General features: G+C 42.9%; 1 protein-coding gene and 1 long non-coding RNA gene across 6 annotated transcripts in view; one reads left to right on the top strand and one right to left on the bottom strand.

Annotated features, from left to right (window-relative positions):
* LOC104911202 (uncharacterized) overlaps positions 1-25,081 on the bottom strand; it is a 99,559-nt gene that overhangs the window by 2,888 nt on the left and 71,590 nt on the right. For 2 of the 3 annotated variants that reach the window (XR_014883667.1, XR_014883669.1), the window contains exons 3-6: positions 18,696-18,827; positions 12,495-12,684; positions 7,327-7,420; positions 6,485-6,636 (exon numbers count right to left, since the gene is read on the bottom strand). This is a non-coding gene — a long non-coding RNA (uncharacterized LOC104911202). Of the gene's footprint in view, positions 1-6,484; positions 6,637-7,326; positions 7,421-12,494; positions 12,685-18,695; positions 18,828-20,971; positions 21,039-25,081 lie in introns of all 3 variants that reach the window. The other variant, XR_014883668.1, reaches the window with a different exon arrangement.
* On the top strand, positions 2,420-20,742 carry LRRC74A (leucine rich repeat containing 74A). 3 transcript variants are annotated; one of them, XM_085225360.1, is made up of 12 exons: positions 2,420-2,813; positions 4,484-4,659; positions 5,007-5,114; positions 5,895-5,991; positions 6,426-6,475; positions 7,236-7,317; positions 8,922-9,007; positions 11,639-11,734; positions 15,269-15,412; positions 16,700-16,807; positions 17,431-17,516; positions 19,458-20,742. In XM_085225360.1, exons 1-12 carry the CDS (start codon positions 2,687-2,689, stop codon positions 19,705-19,707), a joined length of 1,410 nt encoding a protein of 469 aa, XP_085081486.1. In that variant the 5' UTR covers positions 2,420-2,686; the 3' UTR covers positions 19,708-20,742. The 3 variants fall into 3 exon arrangements, with proteins under 3 accessions (XP_085081486.1, XP_031409477.2, XP_085081488.1); XM_031553617.2 differs by having other exon boundaries at positions 19,344-19,593; XM_085225362.1 differs by having other exon boundaries at positions 2,722-3,919.

Raw genomic sequence — 25,081 nt, forward strand, 5'->3', positions numbered from 1 at the left:
CTCTCATTAAATTCTACTCTAGTTTGATCTTAGTCATAGTAGGATGGGACCTGGCTGTTCGCCTGAATTATTTTTAAGGTATGGTACAAGGAATGTAGAAGTGAGGATGACCTTGACAGTTTCCTTTCACACTTGAAATTCCTTAGCATATATCAATTAGATTACATCACAGAAGAGAAGGAGGATGATTTATTAAAATTTTCATCTTACCTGAAGTTGAACCATTATAAGCAGTGATTCTAAGAAAGATGACTTCATTAGTTTAGTAGTGGTATGCCTAGCATTTTGTAATGCTAGGCAAAAGAGAAGAAAATTTCTTCTTTACCATCCCAGTATAAATTGCTAGTGTGGTATACCAAAGACTTATAAAACACAACAGAGAGAACAATATAGAGTCCAGACAACAGGCACTGTCAACCTAGCATGAGAAGGGTTTTGCCATTGTCTCAGTACATCCATTGTAAGTCTCCCAACAAACCATGGTATGAACTCCCCTCCGGGTTCATGGTGGGTAGAATCTGTGCTGACCAGAAAGCTGTGCCTGCAGTCCCAGTGCCTCACAAAAAGTGAGAGAGAAAAGAATCTCCAGACTCCTCTCTTCACTGCATTGGTTTTGACAATAATCTCTCTCTTGTGAGACCCCCCTGGATTACTGCATTCAGATCTGGGCTCCCCAACATAAGGAGCCTACAGGAAAGATGGAGAAGGACTCTTTATCAGGGACTATAGTGATAGGAGAAGGGATAACTGCTTAGAAGTAAAAGAGGGTAAATTTAGGTTAAATATTAGGAAGAAATTATTTGCTATAAGGAGGGTGAAACCTGGAACAGGTTGTCCAGAAAAGAGATTGTATCCCAGGATGCCCCCATCTTCAAATACCTGAAAGGTGCTTACAGTGAGAGCGGGGCTGGTCTCTTCTCACTGGTGACAGGTGACAGGATGAGGGGAAATGGCCTCAAGTTGCACCAGGGGAGGTTTAGGTTGGATATCAGGAAACACTTCTTTACAGAAAGGGTGGTTAAGCACTGAAATAGGCTCCCCAGGGGAGCGGTTGAGTCACCGTCCCTGAATGTCACCCTGAATCCAACTGTTTGGATGTGGTGCTCAGGGACATGATTTGGCGGAGGGTTGTTAGACTTAGGGTAGTATGGTTAGGTTGTGGTTGGATTTGATGATCTTTAAGATCTTTTCCAACCTGAGCAATTCTATGATGCTATGATTCTATGATTCTTGGAAGTGTTCAAGACCAGGTTGGATGGGGTTTTGTACAAGCTGGTCTACTGGAATATGTCCCTGCCTGTGGCATAGGAGTTGGAACCATATGATATATAAGGTTTCTTCCAACTCAAACAATTTATGATGATCATGATTCAATACCTTTTACACTTCTGCTTGTAATATCTTAACAAGATAAACATCTGAATCAGCGCTAACTTATACAGTTCCACAGGGATGCTAAGGACCACATCTGGATCTACCTTAGAAGGCTCAGATCATGTAGTGCAGGTTGGCTGATAGTGGGCACACAACAGTTACATTATCAGAAGGTGATAAAGCCTGGAGGGATTCTGTATAGCACACAAAGGTCTGTCTGATCCCTAGGGTGGGAAGTTTTTTATCAGGATGACTAGCACTGTAGGGTCATTAAGCAAAGAGGATCTGGGGATATTATTAGAGTATTCCAAATCTGGGTCTTTTTGTCTTGTGAGTTCTTTACACAGGATTTTAACCTGTTTTTATCCTTTCTTTTGTCTTTCTTGTGGTAAAATACAAATAAAGCCATCACTTGAACAAAGTCTGGCAGAAGGAAAATATCAAAATATCTTAATGAGGGAGCTGAAGGGATGGTTGAAATGCTGTGATGTAGGTGCTAGCTGTCCAGTCTTTCCCTCACACAGATCTGAGTGAACAGCCAAACTGCAAGCTTCATGAAACATCAGTGACAGCTAAGTGGCACCCAGAGTAGCCTGGAACTCTGAAGAGAAATAAGGATTAAGGGAAGAAGGTAGTAAAAGCAGTGTCAAGGGATGAAAAGAAACAGTAGGAAAAAAAGTGTAGTTATTCACCAAAAAATATTTTGGAAAAATCACTCTTGATGATTCCGGTGTGCATTTTTTTGTCTTAAAGAAGAATTTTCCAAATTCTCCTTTTTTCTCACAGTAAAATAAATTATGAATGGTAAGCAAGAAAAGCTGTGCTACTTCTATCGAGTCTGGTTATACTCAATCCCAACATATAATAACATTCAAAAATTCCTCTTCTGCTTTGCTTGAAGAGTACTATAAAGCAATCCCTGTCTGATAGCAGTCAGCCAGCAGTATCGTGCCAGTGCCTGGGAAAGTCTGCGTCAGCTCAGAGAGCAAGGAGCTGGCTCAGCTTTGGTTTATAGGTTTGTGGGAAAGTGGGAGGGAGAAGGGAAATCTTCTGTTGTCTGGTCATTTCAGAAACAGGGGAAGGAGAGAAAGGCTGCTCACTTGGGAATGAAGACCTGATGTGAGCTTATCACCATGCCAGAGCTAGCACCACATGGGGACCCTACTCAGGGAGTGGTTGGCATGAAGCGGGGCTGGGGAAGGAGCACATCTGCAGAATGTTGTAGAGAGATGCAGACTTCAATGAGAGCAGTAGGAAGTTGTTCTGTCACATACCAGGAGTCTCAAAGTGCTGGGTTGGCACTGACATATGAATGCTTGGTTTCACAGCAGATCAAAATGAAGAGAAGTCAGATATCAGTAAGCCTCCAGAGTCTCCACTGTCTGATGCCTCAGCAGAGAAGGCCACACAAGGCTCTGACACTGACCTTGATGTTGAAGGTGAATGCTTTCTTGCCATCTGCCCCTCACTATCCTTTCCCCTTACAGTCAGTGTTGTACCTATCAACACGTATATGTCAGAAATGAAGGCCACAGAACACAACAACATCAGGGTCCTGACATCCACATCTGACATCTGAACTGATATTTGGCAGTTGAGAAAGGCAGGGGGGATTCATTGCCTTTTAGGAGCTCCCACTTTGACATCAAGTGTCTTCCTTCAGCTCCTCTCTGTACAGAATAAACAATGGCTTTCCTCCATTCTTTTCTTTCTCGTCTAGTCCTTAATAAACAACACTAGTAGAGCAGCCTGCCTGGGCAGTACACCACTTAGAAGAAGCCAGGGGTGGAGGGTGGGGATCAGGCCCAGCGCACGTGAAACACTGGTGAAATACTGTGTACCGGCTGTTGTCTGTATGTCATAGGTTTGCCATGATTGTCCTTTTCTGCTTGCTCTAAACTCCTGCATAGTGAAGTCAGTCCTCTGGCTAAACAAGTTTTATGCTCATTTGTGTTACAGTAGGACTTGTCCATAATTTTCGATGAACATTTTTTAACATGTTGTAAATTGAAGGAAAATTAAAAAAAAAAAAAGAAAGAAAGAAAGAATGCAAGAAAAAAAAGACTTTTGTGAGAGCCTCAGACTGAACTGGAAAAATGGGAAGGGAATTTGTCTTGAGGTCAGACCACTGAATGTGTATAACAACATGGAGAAATATGAGCTCTATGTATGAGGTTTTGATGAAGGAATTCCAAATGACAGGTTTCTGTGGAAATACAGCTGCCAGCTGCACTGATATTTCTCACTGCAGCTGTGTCAACAACACCCGATGGCCAAGATGGGAACACTGGGATTCTTTCTGCTGATTGTAAGCCAGAATGTTCTGAGCTGCCCTCACTCTGCTGGCAATATCAGCTGCGTGCTTCAATTAAGACTTAAAGGAAAAAAAAAATGGTGAAAATGTTTTTGCCTGATGTCAGAAATTCTCAATTACACCAAGAAAGATTTAGTCGCATTGCAGACTGATGAGAAGCTACAGCTTATCACCAAATGCCAAGTGGAAAAGAAAGCAAGCTACGTTAACTCTTAGAAGTGTGTTATAAAGGTATGGGGAAAATTCTGGATGGAAGATAACTTTTTAAAAGTAAAATTCTGCAGTTGTTGCATAGTGTTACTTAATTTAGCTCTGTAATTAGTAGCATAAGATTTAACACAGAGGCTGAGCCAAAGAAACTGGCATAGTTTGCTGATGGTTTGGTTTGAGTCATGAATCAAGACAAAACAAAATGAGGTGCTCATTTAGGCAAAGAGCAAGATCTTGGTTGAGGTGGCTGCTTAGTCCTCTGCAGACAACTGGCAGGCTGTCCCCATCTCCCATGTTGCCACAAATGCTGAGGCAAGAATTCTGCTCCTCATCTCAACATTCTAGCATGAAGAAATGTTACAGATACTGGGGCAAGTCCTGTGCTTAACACAGAAAGGTCAAGAAATCTATATTCAGAGTGATTCCTTGGGGGTATTAGGGAATTATTAGCTCATGCTTGCCAGCTGTGCTTTATTCAAGGGACCCTCTGGACCCAGAGAGAGTGGAGTGCTTGGGAAAAACAGCCTCAGAAGATGGATGGCATACACAGAATGCACTACCCATTCATATACTTTTTCTCTGCAGATCCTGGGAAAGCCTTTGCAGGTGTTATGGGTGTAGATCTGTATCTGGAAGCATGCAGACTGATGGAGGTGGTGCCTGTCTCACACTTTGCTCAGAACTTGGCCAAGCCTTATATAAACCTGAACCACCACGGTCTAGGACCCAAAGGTGTCAAAGCCATTGCTATTACTCTAGTGGTGAGTACCTAGTAAGAGTGGGGCCATTTTTGTCAATGGCATTTTAGGCCTCTTATTGAAAGCCATCACTGAATACGTAGAGTGAGAGAAAATGTCCTACATTACAGATAGGAATTCCAAGTCTTTCTTATATTTCTAATCCCTTGAACAGGAAAGCCTTGTGTGGCAACTACTGGCCTTTGCTGCAATTACTGTGCCATGTCCTTGCCTAGAGTCCTGTTTAGGACCTGCAATGCCTACTGAGGTTTGGAGGAAATGTCCAGTATCTGTTGACTGAGGAAACAACCCACTTCACTAACTTTCCATCTATCTTTTCTGTGTCTCTTTTTGCCTTTGTGTCTTTGCAGTCCAATGCAACTGTCACCCACTTAGAGCTGGAAGATAACCACATTCTGGCAGAAGGAGCCATATGCATAGCAGAGATGTTACGAGAGAATTGCTCTCTTCGAGAACTGGTACCCAATCTGATGCAGTTTTTAGCCAAAAGTATTGCTTACCAAGTTCAATCATCTGAAGAATTTCAGTAAAGAAAACTAATTCATTCAGTTCCAAGTTTTAACCAAACAACAGTTGCTCCCATGCAAAAATATTCATATCTGAAAGACATGATATTTTATGCTCATCTAGTTTTAAAATGTACAAGCTTCTGAAAAACAGAAATGTGCATGTGATGAGTCTCACGAGGCTCCCAAGATCTGGGAGCCTGGAACTGTTCTTTTCATTAGCAGATGTAACAATAATTACCAGAACTAGGTCTTTCTAGGTCATGCTTAGCCAACAGAAAAATGTTTTGGTCAGGAACTTTTATTCTCCAATATGATATGAGGAAACTTTTCTAAATAGATTAAGGGAGTAATGCATAACTTTCAGATTAAAATCCTTAGCACTGTTCCTTCAATCTGAAAGTGAGGTATGAAAAATGCATTTTGATAGGCCGTGGGATCTGTGCACTTCTTCCTAGTGCCTGCACTAGGAAGAAATGTTCTTAGCCAAATGCCTCTTGGTTTACTGAAGACAAAGATCCATGTGAAACCGATGGCTCTAGGACTTTGTTTCTGCTAGGAAGAATATGGGATTAAGCATACCTATAGCTTTAAAAGGTAGTTATTGCTTAGATAACATTTCTTATATTATTGGTCTTGCATTTTTCTCTTAAGATCTTGTGTATTAAAGACACAATGAAGCCAACTCACTGTTTGAGCTCATCTTTTTTGTCCTACCTTGTCTCCTTCCAGAACATTTCCAATAACCACCTGGACACAGAAGGGGCTGAAGCCATTGCCAGTTTGCTTTTGGAAAATGCATCCTATCTCCATACTCTTCAGCTCTCAGGTGGGCTGCATGCACTCAAGCAGTGACAGCAGTGGAAGTGAAATGCCACGTTTCATTTCAGTCTCCCATCCCAAGAACATTAGTCAGACCATGAGCAAAAACAATTTCTCAGTTATGTCCCATCAAGAACCCAAAGTGGCAATGTGGAGATTTAGATTTATAGTGATATGATCAAAATAAGTGTTCAGCCTGCTTAGCCTCCAGCCCCTCTGCAAACCAGTCCCATAGGAAAAACTTAGGTCATTGCTGGGTGTCTCCCACATCTTGGGGTAATTCTCTTCTATAGATTGAAGCGGAGGAAAGGCTAACATATCAAAGTCTGATATGGACCATGATTAACTGAACGCTTCACATAAAAGCAAAGTTTCCTGCGGACCCCAACACAATGCCAAGGGAGAGATCAGCGCACTGTTCACATACTTTTTCCTCCACAGGAAACAGTTTTGGAGAGGAGGCTGCATCATGCCTTGCTGACGCATTAATGGTGAGTTACCTGAAATCCAAGGTCACTTGCGGCCCAGATTGCATAAGACTCCTCATTTTGAAGCTGCTATTCACTTGGCATAATTTCAGATGGCAATAACTATATGAGTTCCTGGCATAATTCTGCTAAGTGCCTCTTGCTTACTTCAGAAACAAGGGAGCCTGGAGGATACAAAGAAGGATGGACTGGATTAATGTTTTCTCTGAACAGCTTTGTGAGTCTGGCTGAGAAATAAAACCTCAAGACTGTGTAACAGTAGAAGGAAATACAGGTGATCCCAAATTTTCAAGAGACATAAGTAGGCTAACATAAGAGCACTTTGCAAAAATCTTAGTTTCTCTTCTTATTTCTTGTTTCCAAGTTTCTGCACTATGTGGCACCACCAGAAGATGCCACAAGGGAAGGCCTTAGGCTGATGATAGAAAGTGCTCTTGGTTAGGATTCAGTGCTGGCAGTGAAATAGGGGGCAGGAATCGGATGTATTACAGATCAGACATAAGCTGTGTGAGAGAAGTTTGCACAACACAAAGTCCCATTGCTTTTGCTGTTTTGGGAAGATAATTGCTATGACGTATGACTGACAAAGCTTTGTCTTGGGGTACACAGTGCCACCATCTCCATGTTGATGAACTCCCACATGCTGTAGATTTCAACGTGTTCAATATCCCTCTGTTTCATCCTCATGTTGAGGCCTTAGCACGGCAGCCGGCTGCAGCTGGTTGGAAGATCTCATTCTTCCTGCACATTTGTCTCTCTGCAGAGCAATTACCAAGTGAAGAAGCTGGACCTCAGCCACAATGAGTTCTCTGAGAAGGGAGGACAGCTCCTAGGACAGATGCTCGGTAACTTACTTTATTACTTTTCAAGAGCCAGGAGTGCAGACAGTCATTGGGAGACACAATGGGTCCAGCATGGTGAACATGTACTTCCTTCTTGTCCATTGACCTGGTGGGAATACAGAAGACCAGATTTAGAGATTCTGGCTGGTCCAGCAGCTCACCCTCATCACAGTTGACTATAGCCACTGTTTCACAGCTCTCTCACAATAGAAATGAAGGATGAAAAACCACAATAACAGAAGAGTCTGTGTCAGAGAGAGGGAGCTAAAAGAGAAGTCCTTTACAGTGTTTAAAGCAAAAAATTACATTTTAATGGAATTCAAGAGCGTAAAAACTGTTTGTTTAAAGCTTTTGATCACTAATTGAAACTTTTCTTAAGTATCACAAACCCTAGTGGTTTGAATCATTGTGTATCAAGCAGCAAGGGAAGCAGATTAGAAAGAAATAAAATAAAGCTGCCTTCAGACAAAGTGAGATCCATGATGCGTAGTAGCCCTGGAGAGGGAAAACAAACAAAACAGTAAAAATCAGTCATTAATTTGTGGTACTATTTGTGCACTGGAAATTACTTGCATGGATATCTGGCAGCATTTCTTCCCTCAGCACCCCCAAGAAAATACTACCATGACAGGCACAAGCCTGTGACCTGAGCATCCTGTGTTCCTTGAGAATACCAGTAACACGTCTTTGGTTTAATTAGCAATTTCATTCCCCTGGTTCAGTATTCACACTGATAGGAACCTGCTTCTAATTACAGCCCATATCTTTAAAAGATGGACAATTAAAACTGCAGTGGGGGACTAGGCAGTATGTCCCTGCATTGCACAAGTCTGAAAGGAACCCAGGGACCAATACTGAACCTTGTGACCTTCCCAGCCCAGAAAAAATGCATCTCCAAACTAAAACTTCTTACAGCTCTTCTTTCCTGCCAGCTCAATACAGGCAGGAGCTGCAGAGCTTATTGCAGAATCTGTTTTTCTTCTTATCTGTTTTTTTAAAGGAATATTTTAAAGTTAGCTAAATTCACCATCTGCCTCCGTCCATCCTCCCATCCATGGAAAATCTGGATGAGAAATTCTTTCTGAAGATGAGAAGCTTTGGCAGTAACTTCTACTCCTCTCAGTGTCACAGTGACACAAATGAATTCACACATATCCTGCTCTAAGTAGAACTTAAACTGTGATGTGTGTTCTGCATGGAAATTGGCACTGACAAGTATACAGCTGGGCACAGCTACTATTATGATGCCGATTTCCTCTCCTCTGCTAATCAAAGATAGGCAGAATGAGTCTTGATGATTTGGATGTGGCAAGGAGCATCCAAACATTTTTCCAGTGAGAAACAGTGCCTACTAGAGTAAGAAATCCTTCCTCTCTTTACCTCCCTCCTTTGCAATGCATTCTTTGACTAAGCCAAAAAAAGCTGTCTTCCCTTTCTGCTTGTGACCAGTAGCCTGTTCTGTGTTCTGTGGATGCAGCAAACAGAGAAGACTGTAGGTACAGCTATTGCTGAATCCCCAGCAAACTTGCTCTGAGCCTCTGCCTGTGAGTCAGCATTTGTGCTCAGACTGCTCTTCGTAAGATAACATCTCAATTTCTCTCTCTCAGCTGTCAATACAACACTGGAGATTCTGGACCTGAGCTGGAACCACCTGAGGAGGAAGGGAACAGTAGCATTTGGCACAGGTCTTAAGGTAGGAATTCTCCTTTCTTGTGATACCCTTCACAGTGATCACTATCAGAAGCTGATTGAAACGCTGATTGGGAACTCACATACCTGAGATCTGAGCAGGATTCAGTAGCTCTAGCCAGGCTTATTCTACTGACATTAGGAGGCAGTGCCAGGTGAACAATTAAAGTAGTGAGTAGGTCTGGTGACTCATGTGGATGGAGAGGTGCTGGGACATTGAAGAGATGTTGGATTCATTGGGGCTGGGCTGGATGTGACTTGAGAGGTAGTCCTGTCTCAGCCAAGCAAGAAAGGGTAGAGCGATACACATGGTGTACATGCAGTAGCTGAGATCTCTCTTCTCTCACTGGAGGGCAATGCTGCACTGAAAATACTCAACCTGTCTTGGAACAGCATTGGGAATGAGGGAGCACAGGCCCTAGCAGAAGCTCTCAAAGTTAACAATGTGCTGATTCATCTGGACATCAGCAACAACCAGATCAACAATGAGGGAGCCAAGAAGATCTGCAAAGGCCTTAGAGTCAATGGAACACTCAAAGTCCTGAAGGTAAAATAAAGCCCAGACAGGGCTGGAGGAAAAAATGGTGGGAGTAGAAAGTTCTGAGGCACAAAAGACAGAGTGAGCAGTTTGAACTAGAATAGGATAGATGAGTACTGCTTTGGTTTGAAGGTGAACAAAGCAGAAGGAAATTCTATGCTCTGAGTTTCTACCAGGGAAAATTAATTGCGCTGTTCCCTCAAAATATCACCCAAATGCTGGCCCTGGCATAACACCACACCCAAAGTGGTTGATTCCTATCATATCTAGTCTCAATCAAGAGGGAGCCCAGGCATTCATCAGGTCTGCATATATCCATAACACAGAGTTGTGAATATACAGATTTATACATATTCTAAGCTTCAAGATAAGGCAAAAGTTCAAACAGAGAAGTGAATCATAGAACCATAGAATCATAGAATGGCCTGAGTTGAAAAGGACCACAATGATCACCTGGTTTCAACCCCCCTGCTATGTGCAAGGTCACCAGCCACTAGACCAGGCTGCCCAGAGCCACATCCAGCCTGGCCTTGAATGCCTCCAGGGATGGGGCATCCACAACCTCCTTGGGAGCCTGTTCCAGTGTGTCACCACCCTCTGTGTGAAAAACTTCCTCCTAATATCTAACCTACACCTCCCCTGTCTTAGTTTAAAACCATTCCCCCTTGTCCTATCACTATCAACCCATGTAAATAGTCATTTCCCTTCCTGTTTATGTGCTCCTTTCAAGTACTGGAAGGATTTGAAAGTAGAACAGAACATGCCTTTCTCAGTCTGTTAATGATTTGCTAAAAATTTGTTCAAACACAGGACAAACTGCTATTCCTACATCAAGGCAATGCCATAGCACTACCCTGAGGTGTTTTATCAAGTCTTGGAAAAAGAAAGCCAAAACTGGATCCTGATAAGCTAAGAATCAATAATCTTGGAATGGCGCAAACCTGAATGACCAACCATACTAGCTTTAGAGGTTAGGCTTGAAAGCTAATTTATCTTCTCAATCTGAAGTCATTCTGTAGGAATTCTGCTCAGAAAAGTTAGCCTGCTTATGAGGTGGATTCTCATTTCAGCCAAAGCTAATGTCGTCACCCTCAGAGCTTGCAAATGGCAGTATGGTGGTTGAGGGACATCTTTAAAACTGTTTGTACAGGTCTGTCTTTGGACACCCCATCTTTGTAAATCACTGCAACCACACTGCCTTTTTTGGATTGCTGGTTTAGATTACATAAATAAATGTGGCTGCTTGCCTCATTCTTAACATGGTCAAAGGTAAGATCACTAGCTAAAGCTTAAGCATTCCTCTCTGAGAGCTGGCAACCCTACAAGCAGCATGTGCAACACAGCACTTATTGTCCTAACAATATCTTTGCAGTGGTGCAAAGGGGAGCAAGTGCTCTTTTATGTAGCTGTACAGATTGTCTTGGGAGCTGATAACGTAAATAATACAGAGTTAATAATTTAGAATTCCATTAGCCTATGTTAACCACCATGGTTTTTTTCACATAATTGGAGTGGAGAGTACATATAAAGTTCAAGTTGGAGAAGAGGTGATGTTCATACACTAAGGAATGTACATGGCAGTGCCAGCCCCATAACTCTAAATATCTTGAACTTGTAGGCCTGAGACAGCTGATCAGCCTGAGCCTTGATCAGCTGTGCTGCCAAGAGGATCCAAAGGGCATGGGAAAAGTCCTGAGGAGCACTTGCCATCTCACAGGGTTCTCTGTTCAGATGAACTTTACTAGCAAACACATCCTCAAATACAGTCCATTGTCCCAGCCTTTTGCCATCATATGACTAAGCACACCCCACATCACATACTCCCATGTGACACACATCAGGGACATGTCAAATTTTGTAGATGGAGACAGATAGAGACTGAGAAGGCAACTCCACTGGAGAGCTGCACTGCAGAGTTTTGAGGATAGAGACAAGAGATGGTGAGACAAAGAATAAATGCATCAAAAGGGATCACAGTTATTCTACAGCCTGCTGAAGAATGGGAAGAAAGGGTCATTCCTGAGGTTACAGCATGCCTCCTGCAAGGACACAAGAACTTCATTCTCACTACGTCTGTCTACATCTCTTCTTCCACAGATGGCCAATAATCTCTTGACCGTGGAAGGCGCCACTGAGCTAGTGGGATCTGTCAGAAAGAACCCCAATTCCATGATGGAAGAGATCAACATCTCAGTAAGAGCTTATGTACCAGAAAACTTCAAAGCCCATACAGCACACATTTTTAGGAACTAGTTAAACCTCAGAGCTGTCCCCCTCAAAACTGTTTTGAGACTTGCTGTCTGTTTTATTTATGCATAGCCATTATTTAAGAAAAAAAAAAAAAAGCTACCATTTTGCAGCCCTTGTAGGAGCCACAAGGAAATTATGGATTTTTGGTCTATCTCTGGAGAGATTTGCCTGTAAAATCATCACATTTCACTCCCTTCAATTTTGCAGCAGCAGAAGCAGAAGGAGGAGTGAATTCACAGTAGAGGATGAATTCTCTTTATCCCCTGAGCTGCCTCCCTCCAGGGTAGCCTAAGATGCTAGATACTGTAAAGTGCTTCGATCTGTCAGGATGAAAGAGGAACAGAAAGAGATGGATGCTTCAAGGCATTGAAAGCACAGTGTTTCTTATTAAAAAAAAAAAAAAAAAAAATTAAAGCAAAGGAAAAAATTAAAGTGAGAGGATAAGAATCAGAGAGGCCAAATATTAATATGCATTTCTCTCCATAGCAAGATGGTAACATGACATATTATTGTAACCTCATGTGCTACTTCTAAAATGGCTCGGAAAGTCCTACAAATGCTTCTGATTTCCTAAGTGAGAGCAGGAGCTACATCCCAAACCCATGCTGAGCAGAGACCTGAGCATGCAACAGTCCGCTCCTATCTCTCCCATCCATGTGAGTGGGAGAAAGAGTGGCTTGCAGGCCTGGATGGACATACTTACAGAATGGGTCAGTGGCTTCAGGGTCCTCTGTTTATCTTTGGGAGAGCCATGATTAAAGGAAAGACCATTTTCAAAAAATCAGATTTGAGTCTTGAAAGATAAATATTATGTTCACATTTGCAAAAAGCTGAATAGTTCAGGGGGAGTTCTGGAGTCTTGGATAACAGGTGGGATCTTTGTCCTATGGTTCCTGTATCAAAGAAATGAAAACAAAGCAGAATAAATAATATTTATCTATGGTCTTTGCTGGGAGTACCAAGGGCTTTCAGCAGAGATAGAAAGAACGGGTATTCCTCCAGGGCAGACATCTTTTCCTGCATAAATTAACATCAAAGAAAATTATTTGCCAAGACTGCTTCATTTTGCAAAACAAAGCCAAAAGAGTCTGTGTGTGAATAAAAGGCTTCGATACAGTATGCACGGTTCTGTTAGTTTTACTATTAGTAACCTACACAATTCATAACCTTGTGAAAAGTAATATGTTATGGCTAAATTTTGAGAAGTTAAAGAAATTATTGAAATTATTTAAATTTGAAGTTATTTAAAAGGAGCCACTTGAGAAATTTTGAGGCAAGGAGTTAATTAATATTTAGAATTTTAAATTTCACTAAATATTTCTGCTTTTCAGTGTTAACAAATGCTCTCTTTTCTCCACCCCTCCAAAAGCCTAAATTATCTGGCATTTCCTAAAGTAAATGGTCAGTGGCACAAATTTACGATGTCTTTACAGTATCTCAATCATATGTTTGTAGACAAACATCTATCCTCTCCTATATATTTCATTCAACCTGTGATATAGGTACTCCTGTATTTCAATTCAGAATATTTGCAAATATACACCTCCAAAGTTCTTCTGCTGTCCTAAATCTTTAAGAAATTAGAAAATCTTTAATAAGAAACCTAAGGGAGGATGCAAACAGCAGCCTTTTCTGCCCCTGTACTCGGTGATAAATGTTTATTTTGACTTTCAAAGAAGGAATAATTAGCGTGTCTGTAAGTGAGATTTCAAATAAGGATCATTTCTAGAAACCTCTGCATAGGTTTGACAGCACTAGTAAAGGCAACGTGATAGAAAGACACATTTTTAATGCCGTAGTTAATTGCTTCTAAGCACATTTCTACCGTTTCTCCCGTTTCTAAGCACAGCTGTTCCTCACACTCTTTCCATAATCTACCTTCATAGACTTTCAACTTGCATTTACTGGCAATCAGATATTTTATGGAAGGCACAAATCAAAACAGCCAACATGCCTATCTTCACCATCACAGCATGAAAGAATGTCCATTACTTATCAGCTGCCTGTGCATTGTTTTTCTGGGCTGTGGGATGACTGTGCCAAAGACGCAGAAAGAACCACCTGGCTTCCTTCAGGTACAAGCTGACTCCAGCACGGCCTGCTCGGCCAGGTGCAGTGCTCTGTTGTGCTGAGGCCGCACTGGCAGCCTGCTGCCTTTCTCCTGGGGTCAAGCCCAGCCTGGCAAGCCTTGGAAAGAGCTAGCTGCAGGCAGAGACAGGTTGGGTCTCTGTGCTGAGTTCCCAAGACTGAAATGCGCTGCAAGCCTGTGTATTTCATCAAGGTCTGAATGGCTTTGGCAGTGAGCCACTCTGCGTCCATAAAAACACTGGGTACTGGATGAAGGCTAGTAACCCCAGCCAGACTCAGACTAGTTCAAGACTATTCACAAGTAATAGCAAGCAAGACCTCACTGTAATGTAAATTCTTTAGCTAAAAGTAATTTATTGGGATACCTTGTAAATACACTTCAGGGAAAAATATGATGCTTGATGCCTTGGAAACTTTCTGCAGTGACAGAAAACAGAAGCATTTGTGAATTTGCTGTTCCTAAATTGCCTTGAAATTTCCATCAATTTAATATGTAGCTAACATAACACATGAACAACTGTATTTCCTTACTCTTCTGGAAAATTGTAATTATGTTTTCAAAATGTCAGTCAAGGTAAAGGTAAATTCATTATATTGGTAGAATAAATTACAGTGACATCTTTTTTTTTTTTTTTTTTTTTTTTTCCCCAGACAGTAAACTAACATCACAAAACCCTGAAACAGGACACTGTGCTGCTGTCCATTCTATAAACAGAAAACTCAGAGTGTGAGATCTGACATGCTGAACTGCCACTATTCTGTCTGAAATCCTTAGGAAAAAAGCAACGCCAGGCCTTGCACTGCTAACTGGAATTTCCTCTTTAGGGTTAGACAAGGAAACAGTGTTTTACCATAACTACTTTTCATCTGAAAACACAGAGACTCTTCCCAGATAGCTTCATCTCTCTTGTCTGGGCTACAAAGCCACGTTGCCAGGGATACTCATCTTTCTACTCCTTGGCTGATACTGTTTTCATTTTTTCTGAACTCTAAGACAAATTTTGGTTACTTAAGTGTTTGCCTGACTGTCTACGTATTGTTAGAATGGAGAGGAGATCTGGGCAGAACTGTCTGTGAGATGAACACGGATCGCCTAATGTTCAGTATAGTTTTCAGTATAGGCATTTACCTGATGGACATTTACCTTAATTAAATTAATTTCTGCGTAAATTATAGGTCCTTTTCTGACTCAGATATGGGAAAAGAGAACTAAGAACACTTATTTAGGGTCAGGCTTCCATAGGATTCCTGAAAGTGAAGATCAGGTACAGGAAAATGGCATCACCTTAGGAAAAGGTAGTTAATGTTGGCTTTAGATAGATCAGTTAATACAAACAAGTTGTTGTTCTCTGGTCATCCACACTCACTATCCCTCCTTCTGTGTTTCAGAATGTCCTGGTGAATGAAACTTTTATCAAGTTGCTGGAGTTAGTGTACCAAACACGGCCTGAACTAGATGTTATCTATGGGGAAGTTGAAGGCTGCATCTCCAAAATCTCCAATCGTCATCCAAATCCTATGAAAGTGATTCAGGTGAGCTACTGAATTTTGTTCCATAGATCTCCTGTACACAGCACCCATGCCTCAAGCACTTGAAGAGAAAGAGTTTGGAATGGATAAGCGTTCTTCCAAGTAGGAAATTCAGGCAAATTCCTTTAGAAAAGTATATTCAGAATCACAACTGCACATTCACATCTCTTATTCCATGCAGATTGACCAACTAAATCCTTTAGTTTTCAGGAGAAGCTGAATGCTTTGGGATCTGAGCATATTGGGCTAAAATAAAATGCGCACGGGGGTGGCTTTTGATTTGCATAGTTGTGATTTAGTAATAATAATCCCATGTATTTGTATGAGATCATTCATCTATGTATTTCTCTTTCAAAAGTGCATCCAAATTATTTCTCCCACGGCTGGGAATACTGACTAACAGAAGCTGTGCAGTTTGACAGTCTTCAAAAAGCAGTGTCAGAGATGACAACATAAGCAAGCCCAAAGTGCTGTAATTACTGCACTGTGTTGTCTGACGTTTCCATCTGAATAGATGTTTCCTTGCTGAGGAGGACAAACTGATTGGTTTCAGGTTTGATCAAAATGAACATGCACTCTGCTCACCAAGCCACTACCATAGCTGAAATTCACAGAACTCTTCACAGACAGTTGTGATTTAGCATCAAAATGAATGCGTTTCATAAAAATAGGGTATGGTAATATAAGCAAATACTGTTCTAACTAGAAAATGCTTAGCTTTTTAAGATCTGTAATTTCTATAGATAGCAGCAGATGGTGCTATCCTCCTGGCTGGAAGGCAACGCGGCACTGGAGCACTACTAAGTTAATAACCCTCGCACTACCAGCTTTTCTGTGCTTTCTAGCTGTTGTGGAGATTTTTAGGTAATTGGATGAAATCTTGCTGTATGTATGACTTCAGATGAAATTAAGTAAAAGTTTAAGCTCCTAGTTCACATCAAACAGTGCTGCTGTGATTCACAGCTAGTGACTGACACTCATACTGGCATGCTTTGCAGTTTCTATCAGCAGTTACGGTAACCTTCCTTCAAACAGATAGGAGTCCAGAGAAAAGAAACTAAAGTGATCCTAGATTGGGAGAAAAGGATTGTATTTGGATTAGACAGCCCAGCCAAGTAGTGCTGGTGGGATTTTGTTCAGACAGTGGCTGCATAAATAGTTAAGGAGAAATACATCTCAGAGATAGGCTGAGTAAAGGCAGGATGGAGGAATAAGAGGAGAGCTTGCAGCAGGCATCAGTGGCTGTTTCATCTCATGGTTGTGCCTGTGTTTTATCTCTGCTTCTCTTAGAAATATTTGAATGAACACAACCTACGACTCTGGGACTTTTTTAGGAAAATTGACAAGGATGGAAACATGAAGATCCCTGTGTCAGACTTCAGGAGAGCCATGATGCAGGTGTGTTCAAGAAATCGTGCTCCTCCAACAGCATACTGCTCTGAGGAAACCCCTCTGCTACACCACAGCAACAGTCAGCCTTGCTGGTGATGTTCCAACAAGTAGGCTAAAGGCACCCACTGCAAAAGCTGAGCCTCCAACAGATTCCAACAGAAATGCTGTGATATTCAGTAAATACTGCAGAGGGCATCAGTGATTATCTGATCAAATTTAGAGTATCACAAGAACCTTGAAAAAATCACAGAGGTCAGCCTTTTGTACAGGATATAACTACTTGGTCTTAACAGATAATCATTTCTTACTGCTATGAGAAAGTGAGTTATTTAAACCCTTGCTCCTTCACACTGAGTAGACAATTCTCTTCTTGCTAGAATTACCACAGTGATGATACCAGTAGCACTGGTCACCTCTGTATCATGCTACTTTATACCTTTGCAAAAAAAAACACAAAACCCACATTATTTTTATCCTCCCCACCATCACTCTGAATTTTTACATCCTGTATTTTTCCACGAACCAGGCTCTCTCCTCACCTATTAGGAGATGGCCACACTCCAATCTGATACAGAGGATTTTTCTGCTGTAAAATGAACAGATTTGTAAATATTTCTCTCTCCTGTTAGCAATCAAACATCCAACTGGATCGGGTCCAAATTGTGGAACTTGTGCGAAAACTAGACCAGAATCAGACAGGGATTGTAGACTATAGGTAAGTGACTCCACTTATTTACTGTCTTTTTTTTTTTTTCTCCAAATTTTTATAATATAAAGTAAACACCCCCTCATTCAATTTAGTTGTTAAAAGGACACGTTTCTTATCAATCCAGCAAGATTTATTACACACTACTTACTTAAGTGAAAGGTAGATCACACCACACCTCATACACTCAGAAGCTTTAAAGAACCAAACTACAAGTCAGGATTATTTTTCTGTTTTATGAACTTCCTGTGAGAGTGCATGGATCTCAAAGCTGAATGGCATTTTCATTCATACTCATAAACCCGCATGAGAAGCATCAGCTCAATACTGTCTTCCCCCGAAGCTAAAGTACAATTTGCAAAGGCAGCATATCTATGCCTTCAGACCTTTTCCTCCATCCTCGGGGACTTTTATTTTTTTCTTTCTCTCTGATCATTCTTCTTAGGAGACCTAGTTTTCCCTAGAAACCCGCCTTCAAACTACAGAACTTTTCATTCTCTTGAAAGTGCCTAAAGTGCCTCTTTCTTAGTGCCTGTAGCAATCATGTCCAAGTTCTGAGAGTCTGAGCAGTCAGCAACAAACTCCTTGGAGGTTGCCAGCTGCTGCAGGCTAAACCCCTTGTCATTGGGCAACAGACTTCCCCCTAGATTTGCAGTCAGTTCTGACATGTGACTCATAACCTGAAAGCCCTATTAATGATGGCCAAATACTCCCACCCCTTAGTGTACATGTTGTAGGGTTTAAATATAAGCCGTAGTCTAGTTTTAAGGCTAGAAACAATGGGTCAGCTTTGCAAATCTTTTTATTTCCCAGCCTCATAATGTTTTCAAAGAGCAGCTGAGTTATGAATGACTTTATTAGATCCAGTCTTTATTCCTTTTCATCTATCACTGCCATGCTAAAGGCATCTATGTTCAGGCACTGTATAGGCTTTAGCCTGGTTAATCTTGAATCAGGTTACATAGGTAACCAAGTACTTTAAGCACAAATTACAAAAGTGTGGTTGAGCAGTAAGCAAATGAGGAACCACTGAAACCCAGTGGACAACAAAGGCTGCTGCTGAATTGATGTGGAAAGAAAAAATAAATATAGATACTCCTTATCAAGCTGCTTAGTACATTTTAACACTGAATTAGGTGTGTTAGTGGCAATATTCACTTTGCAGACAAGAGTCAGAAGAGCTGTCACCTTTGCTGTCCTTACTGTTTCCACCTCAGACCATTTCCTCAGTCAGTGATGAGCTGATGCTCAGGTATTAATATTGCTTCATCTCTTTCTTTTCAACCAGTCACTTGAAAGAGCAGAAGCCAGAACAGAAACCTGTGAAAGAGGAAATAAAGGAGATGTAAAAATGAAGTGAGAAGGCAGGTCAGCCAGTGTAATATAGTAGGAGAAACACTGGAAGAAAATTCACAGTGGCCCTGGGCTTGGGGGGATTTGAGAGAGTCCAAGTGATCGAATGTAGAAATAAAGTCAGTGTTCCTCTGCAAGGCAAGTATGGTGGTTTTGGTCAAGAGTTGGAGCCAGTTACCAAATCTATCTCACAGCTACTCACTGGCCTACAGACCTGTATCGTATTCTCTACCCTCCCACACTTCCCCACCACTTTTCTTTCTTCCAAGCTGAAACATGCCAACTATTCAATCATTTCTCATAGGACAGACTCTGTAGATCCTCGTTTCCCTTCTCAGAACCATTCCCAGGTGGAATATATGGGAGTAAGAATCACAACTGCAACAAGCATTCAAGACACTGATGAGTTTGCACATGCATGAGTGTAACACTGTTTCCTTTCATTCTCTTCTCCTTTCCTAAAAACTCCCAACGTTTTATTAGCTTTCCTTGGCTGTTAATGAGCACCGAGGTATGTTTCACAGAACCAGACACCAGACCTGCAAGATCTTACTCCTAAATGCCAAGCCGAACCATAAAGCCCATCCTTTTACACAGGAAAAACGTGAAGGGGGCGGCGCGCTCATCATTTTGCACTTCGAGATTTCTTCTTCCTAAGACAGAGCAGCTGACGCACCGCTCCCGTGACGGAAGGACGCTCCTGGGCCAGGGCTGCGAGGAGCCGAGGCCGGCCCTGCGGCAGCGCGGTGTCGATGCCCGCCCTGACCGCTGGGTGTCGCCGCAGCCCCGCGGTGGGAGCAAAGCACGGCACCCGGCGGCCCCGAGCGGAGTCCATGTTCTCTTCTGAAAGAGACTTTGTGTCTTCTACGAGAAAAAATGCCACCGGCAGGACGTCATCTGGTGATTTTCCTGCCGTCCTGCCAGACTCCGTGCATGTACTAGGAAATATCTTCATCGTTTATTCCCATAGCATCCTGGGTTTGTGCTGCTTACGCTATGCGTGTATCTTTATCTCATGCGCAGTGCTGTTGTGTATTAGTCACACGTTGCTATTCTGCTTAGGTCTGCATAGAACTGGCTGCCCAACTAAACTGATTTGCCCAATTATCGCCCTTAAGATTCTAGACTAGCTACAGCCATGAAAAATTCTCTCTTCTGTAAGAAAGCAACATAATCAAATATAGATGGGTACTGGCCTGCAGCAGGTGTGGCTTTTATTTGGTTCTCTTAAGCTTCAGATTCAACAGTGATGGCAGCTACGTTGTACATTTACACCACAGAAAGCCTACAGGGTGATTGGATGGTTTCTTTCTTTAAAAAAATAAATAAATAAATAAAAATAAAAAAAATCACAAAAAACCTGAAAAAATTGTACCAAATTCAAACCCAAATTTCTAGCTTCTAGAAGGGTTTGATAAGTAAAAATTACCTACTTCACCAAACACGTTAAATCAAAAGAGAGTGAATCTCTGGGGAGGATCTCCAGGTGCAACATTCTGTCCTACCGCGTGGCTTGATGCAACTAAAACCAACTAAAATCAGTAAGTGCCAGTGAAAATGTTAATTCTATGAATTCATATGCAGGCAGTGCGGTGGAGGGATGTGGCTGCAGTCTGTATTGTTGCAGAGTCTCTCTGAACACTTTCATATCAATAAAGCTTTTTTAAGCTTGGTGGCAGCATTTGTCCCTGTACTGGCACTTTGGGGATGAATTGAGTTGGGTGCTGAGCAGGGACAGGCAGGGAATGGAACATGAATTGCTCGCCTGATCCCACACCTGTGAAATGGTGCAGAAGGAAATGTTTTAGCTGCCATAAATTAAGGCTGCTCTGAGACTCATCTGACATACCTCAGGAATTCAGCCTGCCAGCACAAAATTGGACAGTGCAGAAAGCCAGCGAAACAGAATCGCTGCATCTTCTGTGTGCTGGGAGAGTGATACAGCCAAGTGACATAGCCAGCTCTCTTCAACGGTAGAAAGCAAATAACTACTATTAAGTAACGTGTTTTGAAAACTCAGCATGCACACTACTGTATCTAATGTGTTAGCTACTTTAAATGAACACTTAGATCTCTCACAGGGAATATCTTCTATCTGTAACAGACCTTACCCAGCAGAAGGAGGTCCCATTCAGACTGATTGCCTAGGTGCCACGGCAACACCTATGAAATACAGCTCTGCATTAAAAAAAAAGACATTGCTAGTCATAATCTTTGAAAATCCCATATATATATATATATGTATGCACATATACAACACAACTAATGTTATATGCAGAGCAATTTCAGCTTATTCAGCTTGTCTCGCTGAACTGGCCAAAAGGATTTTTAGGATTCGCTTTCAAAGGAGAAATCTCATACGCTGTGGAAGTGGATACATTGATATTGGTCGTCATCTTTTAAGCTTGCATCAATAGTTCTTTGTTCCAGTGGCCTCCCATTCATATAATGGTACACCAAAAGATGTTCTGCATATATCAGTGGACACGTGCCTTATTCAAAGGAGTGTCCTGCAGCTGTGCACAAAGTCCAGCATCATGAGATTGGGAGCATGCTATGCGCAACACACTTGACGGTGTACTGAGATGCTTACATTCCCTGTCTATTCATTGAGTAAATCCTTACCTGCATAAATCACAACAACTTTACCAAATCTGAAGACATGATGAAGTGAAAGTTTGCAACAACAGAATTTATTTTTTTCAGTGTGAGATAGAGGATTTGGGTCATTTGACTGATGCTAAATGTTTTAGCAAGACACTGGAAAAAACATAGGTCAGAATGAATCTCAGTTCTTGAAAATGTAAGTTATAGTTGTTCTTTTCTTATTCAGTAGGTGATTCCTTATCTATCTGTAATACTGAAGCTAATTCATAGTTCCTTACCCCAGAGAACCCAGCAAACAGACTGCATTCTGAATTTGGCCCACAGAAGCATTCAGTCAACTCATAGTTCATTCCTTGCCACTACTTTCCTGCAGGCTGATGAGATGCCAGCAGGACACAGTCTGCAGGCTGGGCAGATTGTTCTGGTGGCCTTCTCTGTGCCCTCACTTCTCACTTGCTGCACAGCTTTCTGGGGACCAGTGTATTCCCAGCCTCAGGGAGAAGGGAGGATCTGATCGTGTCACGGAAGGACATGGAAATAATGTCCTGCCAAATACACATCGAGTATGTCAATTCGCTAATGTCTATGCCTGCATTTGTTGTCACAAGATAAACTAAGCAGTCATATAATGGAGGTCTACAGGGTGTGGCCCTCATGAAGGCCTGAGACTAGATCCAGCCATAACTTCAGGGAAGATCAAGCCATTGTGACTGTCCTCTTTGCCAGTGGTTCCTTCTCACCCCATCTTTGCGTAGACAAAGTGGGAGCACCAGTGACTCTGAGTACACGTGCTGAGAAGTCTGAGCTGGGGAGCTGGGACCAGAGCATAGAACAGCTTTACAGCCCATAGCACAGCTTCAGCCGCTGGGGCCTGGTCCCACTGTGAGGCAAGATGGTGTTCACGGCAGCACTGCTTTTCTCGGGTGCCAGCACAGGAGGACCGTGCACCTTGGGTTTGGCCCCCGCGAAGGCTGCACCTTTGTCCATTTCCACCGAGCAGAGGGCGCTGTGCTCTCAGAAGTGGTCCCAGCACATTCCTGGGATGCAGCCGAACCACTGCAAGAAAAAGTCCTGCACATACACACCCTGAGAGACAAAAAAAGGATTGCGCTCAAGCCAAGCTGTGCACTGCTAAAAAGGTTTTCTGAACCCCTTGGAAATGCAGCTTGTGAGGGTGCGGGAGGCCCTACCAGCAACAGCCGGGCATGGTGCAAGCTGGAAGGCCATGTCCCAGCACGGCCACGTCCCAGCTTGGCCACGTCTCGGCAGGCCCAATGTCCCAACAAGCTGTCTGACAGGCCCGGTGCCTCTGCCGGGCCGCTGCTCTGCCGTGGCACCCACCACACACGGCCCCGGCCCCTGGCAGCGCGGCCCCACCGCCGTGGTGGAAAAGCCACAAGGCGAGCTGCTCTCTGGGAGGTGGAGACAGACACAGGCGGAGTCAGATCGCAAATTCTTGAACCTTTAACATCCTTTCTGTAATTTGAAACATACTTGTTCCCATTCCAGAGCTCTTTTTATTTATTTATTTATTTTTTTAATTAAATTCCTTCCTTGAGACTGTGGAAGTACATTCAGGAAGAAAAAAAAAAGAGAGAGAGAGACAGAAAGAAAGATAGGAAGAAAGGAAAGAAGAAAAAAAGCAAGGCCGCTACTTATCAGAGGCTCCACAACAAAACGGAAACGTGAGAGCACAGCCCTCCCCAGCACAACTGCTGGCAGGCTCAGATTTCTGCGGCTGGGTCACGGCTGCAGCAGCTGGCCCTGCCTGCAACCAGGCAAACCAACCCTGCCTCCTCCACAAACAGCATTTACCTCCTCCTGCTTCACCAGGCCCTGCTGTACAGAGCGGAAAGAGCCTTTAGCAAAGAGCACTGATTTCTGCCTGGTCACCCTCAGGAGGCGATTCCCATTTCGTGGCCTTCCCAGCCAGCCTCAGCCCTTCCAGCTGCCCTGGTTTGTTGGGGAGAAGAGGGAGCGTGTCACTCTGCTTTAAGTCCCCCAGCTACAAACACTCAATCTGACTGCTTCCACAAGTGCAGCCGGCAGACAGTTCCCATGTTTAGGATGGAGTGTGCACGTATGGAGAGGAAAGCTGAACTGACGTGTGCTCAGAAAGGCTTTGCATGCCACTAATCCCCCCAGCAGCACGCCATGCTTTCTTGCATCAGCCAGACCATGACTGCCTGCTTCTCTCCCCCTGGGCAAACCACAGCAGGTGACTCTGACGGTACAGCAGGGCTTTGTTTGTTTTGTGTAAAGAAGCAACAATTACCCATGACACCAAATGACACCCGCGTCAGAAGCATCCCAAGGCTCCTGCCCTGCAGTGCCTGTGGCAGTGCTATTGCTATGCTGGTGCAAGGCGGGCAGAAATGCAGCCAGGCTGCTGGGCAAGCAATTGGAGCCTGTACTCCACTGCCATCTGTGCAGGGGCTCACTCCTGCTCTTTCAAACTGGAAAAGCAAGTGTGAGGAGAGAAGCTTTCATGTTTCACTGCCATTATCATAGGTCTGTGTTAATACAGCATCATGCTGTTTACATCTGTATGCATATGTATGCGTGTGAGTAATGCTTAGGGAAGGCATGAGGTTTTCTAGGAGAGAGTCAAGTAGGCACATGTGCATCCCCTAAGGCAGCTCGATGCCTGCTGGGTCAGGTGGCACCCCTGTGCATGGAGGAGAAGCCACCTGGAGGGAAGGGCAGGGACTGAGCACAGAACACATCTTCACCTGCTGTGCTCCTCCCTGTCACAGATGCTGCCCTGTGCAGCTGGAGCATTTCTGTTTCTTCAGGTTTACATCTTGAGGAAGAGCAGGACTATCTGGAAGACAGACATGGAGTAGATACCTTCATCTTTTTGGAAGGGTAAGTGTGACATTGTAGGGTTTACCCATAACCAAGTCAGGCCTTTCAGCCACATGGCCCTCATAGGAAGGCTGCTAGGTTATGCCAATCAGAGAAATTCTCTCTCCTTAGCACAGCTCCTTACAGAACAAGTCTCTCTGCAGATTGGCAGGAGACACAGAAAAGCCCATGTGTGCTTAAATATTTCACGTCACGCAGCGCATGTTATTCTGGCTGCCTGCAACACTGCACCATTTGGACTCCCTCCCTCTGAGGAGATGAACCATCCTGATAGCTTAGCTGTGTTTATCCAGACACCCTCAAGATGGTCTTTGTCTCTGAAGCCAGAGATTTGGAGCTCCCAGCATCATCCCATCTTTTGAATGTTGCCCTCACATGGGAGCCATCCTGCTCAGGGCATCCCCATCTTCTCTCCGTGCCCACCTTTTTCACTCAGCCTATGTTCTGCTTTTTAGACAATACAACTGTAACATGGTGTCCTATTTATAACATCTCTATCACTTTTTGTAATAGAAGCCTTCGATTCAAAACCAAATGCTCTAAAATTCTTTTTCCAGACATCTTGAATACTAAAGAGTGCTCTATTCTTAGGCACCTGTTGGCAATTGTCCCCTTCTCTAGACTGTCATGCAAGCCCAGTTGGAGCTATTATTAATATGAGACAAAATGTTGGTTAAGCACGTATTATGCTAAGTTAATGACTTCTGGGGTGTTACCAGCTTCCAAGAGATACAACATGTGACTCA

The sequence above is a fragment of the Meleagris gallopavo genome, chromosome 5 (genome assembly GCF_905368555.1).
Source record: "Meleagris gallopavo chromosome 5, MGAL_WU_HG_1.1, whole genome shotgun sequence".
NCBI classification, from domain to species: Eukaryota; Metazoa; Chordata; class Aves; order Galliformes; family Phasianidae; genus Meleagris; species Meleagris gallopavo.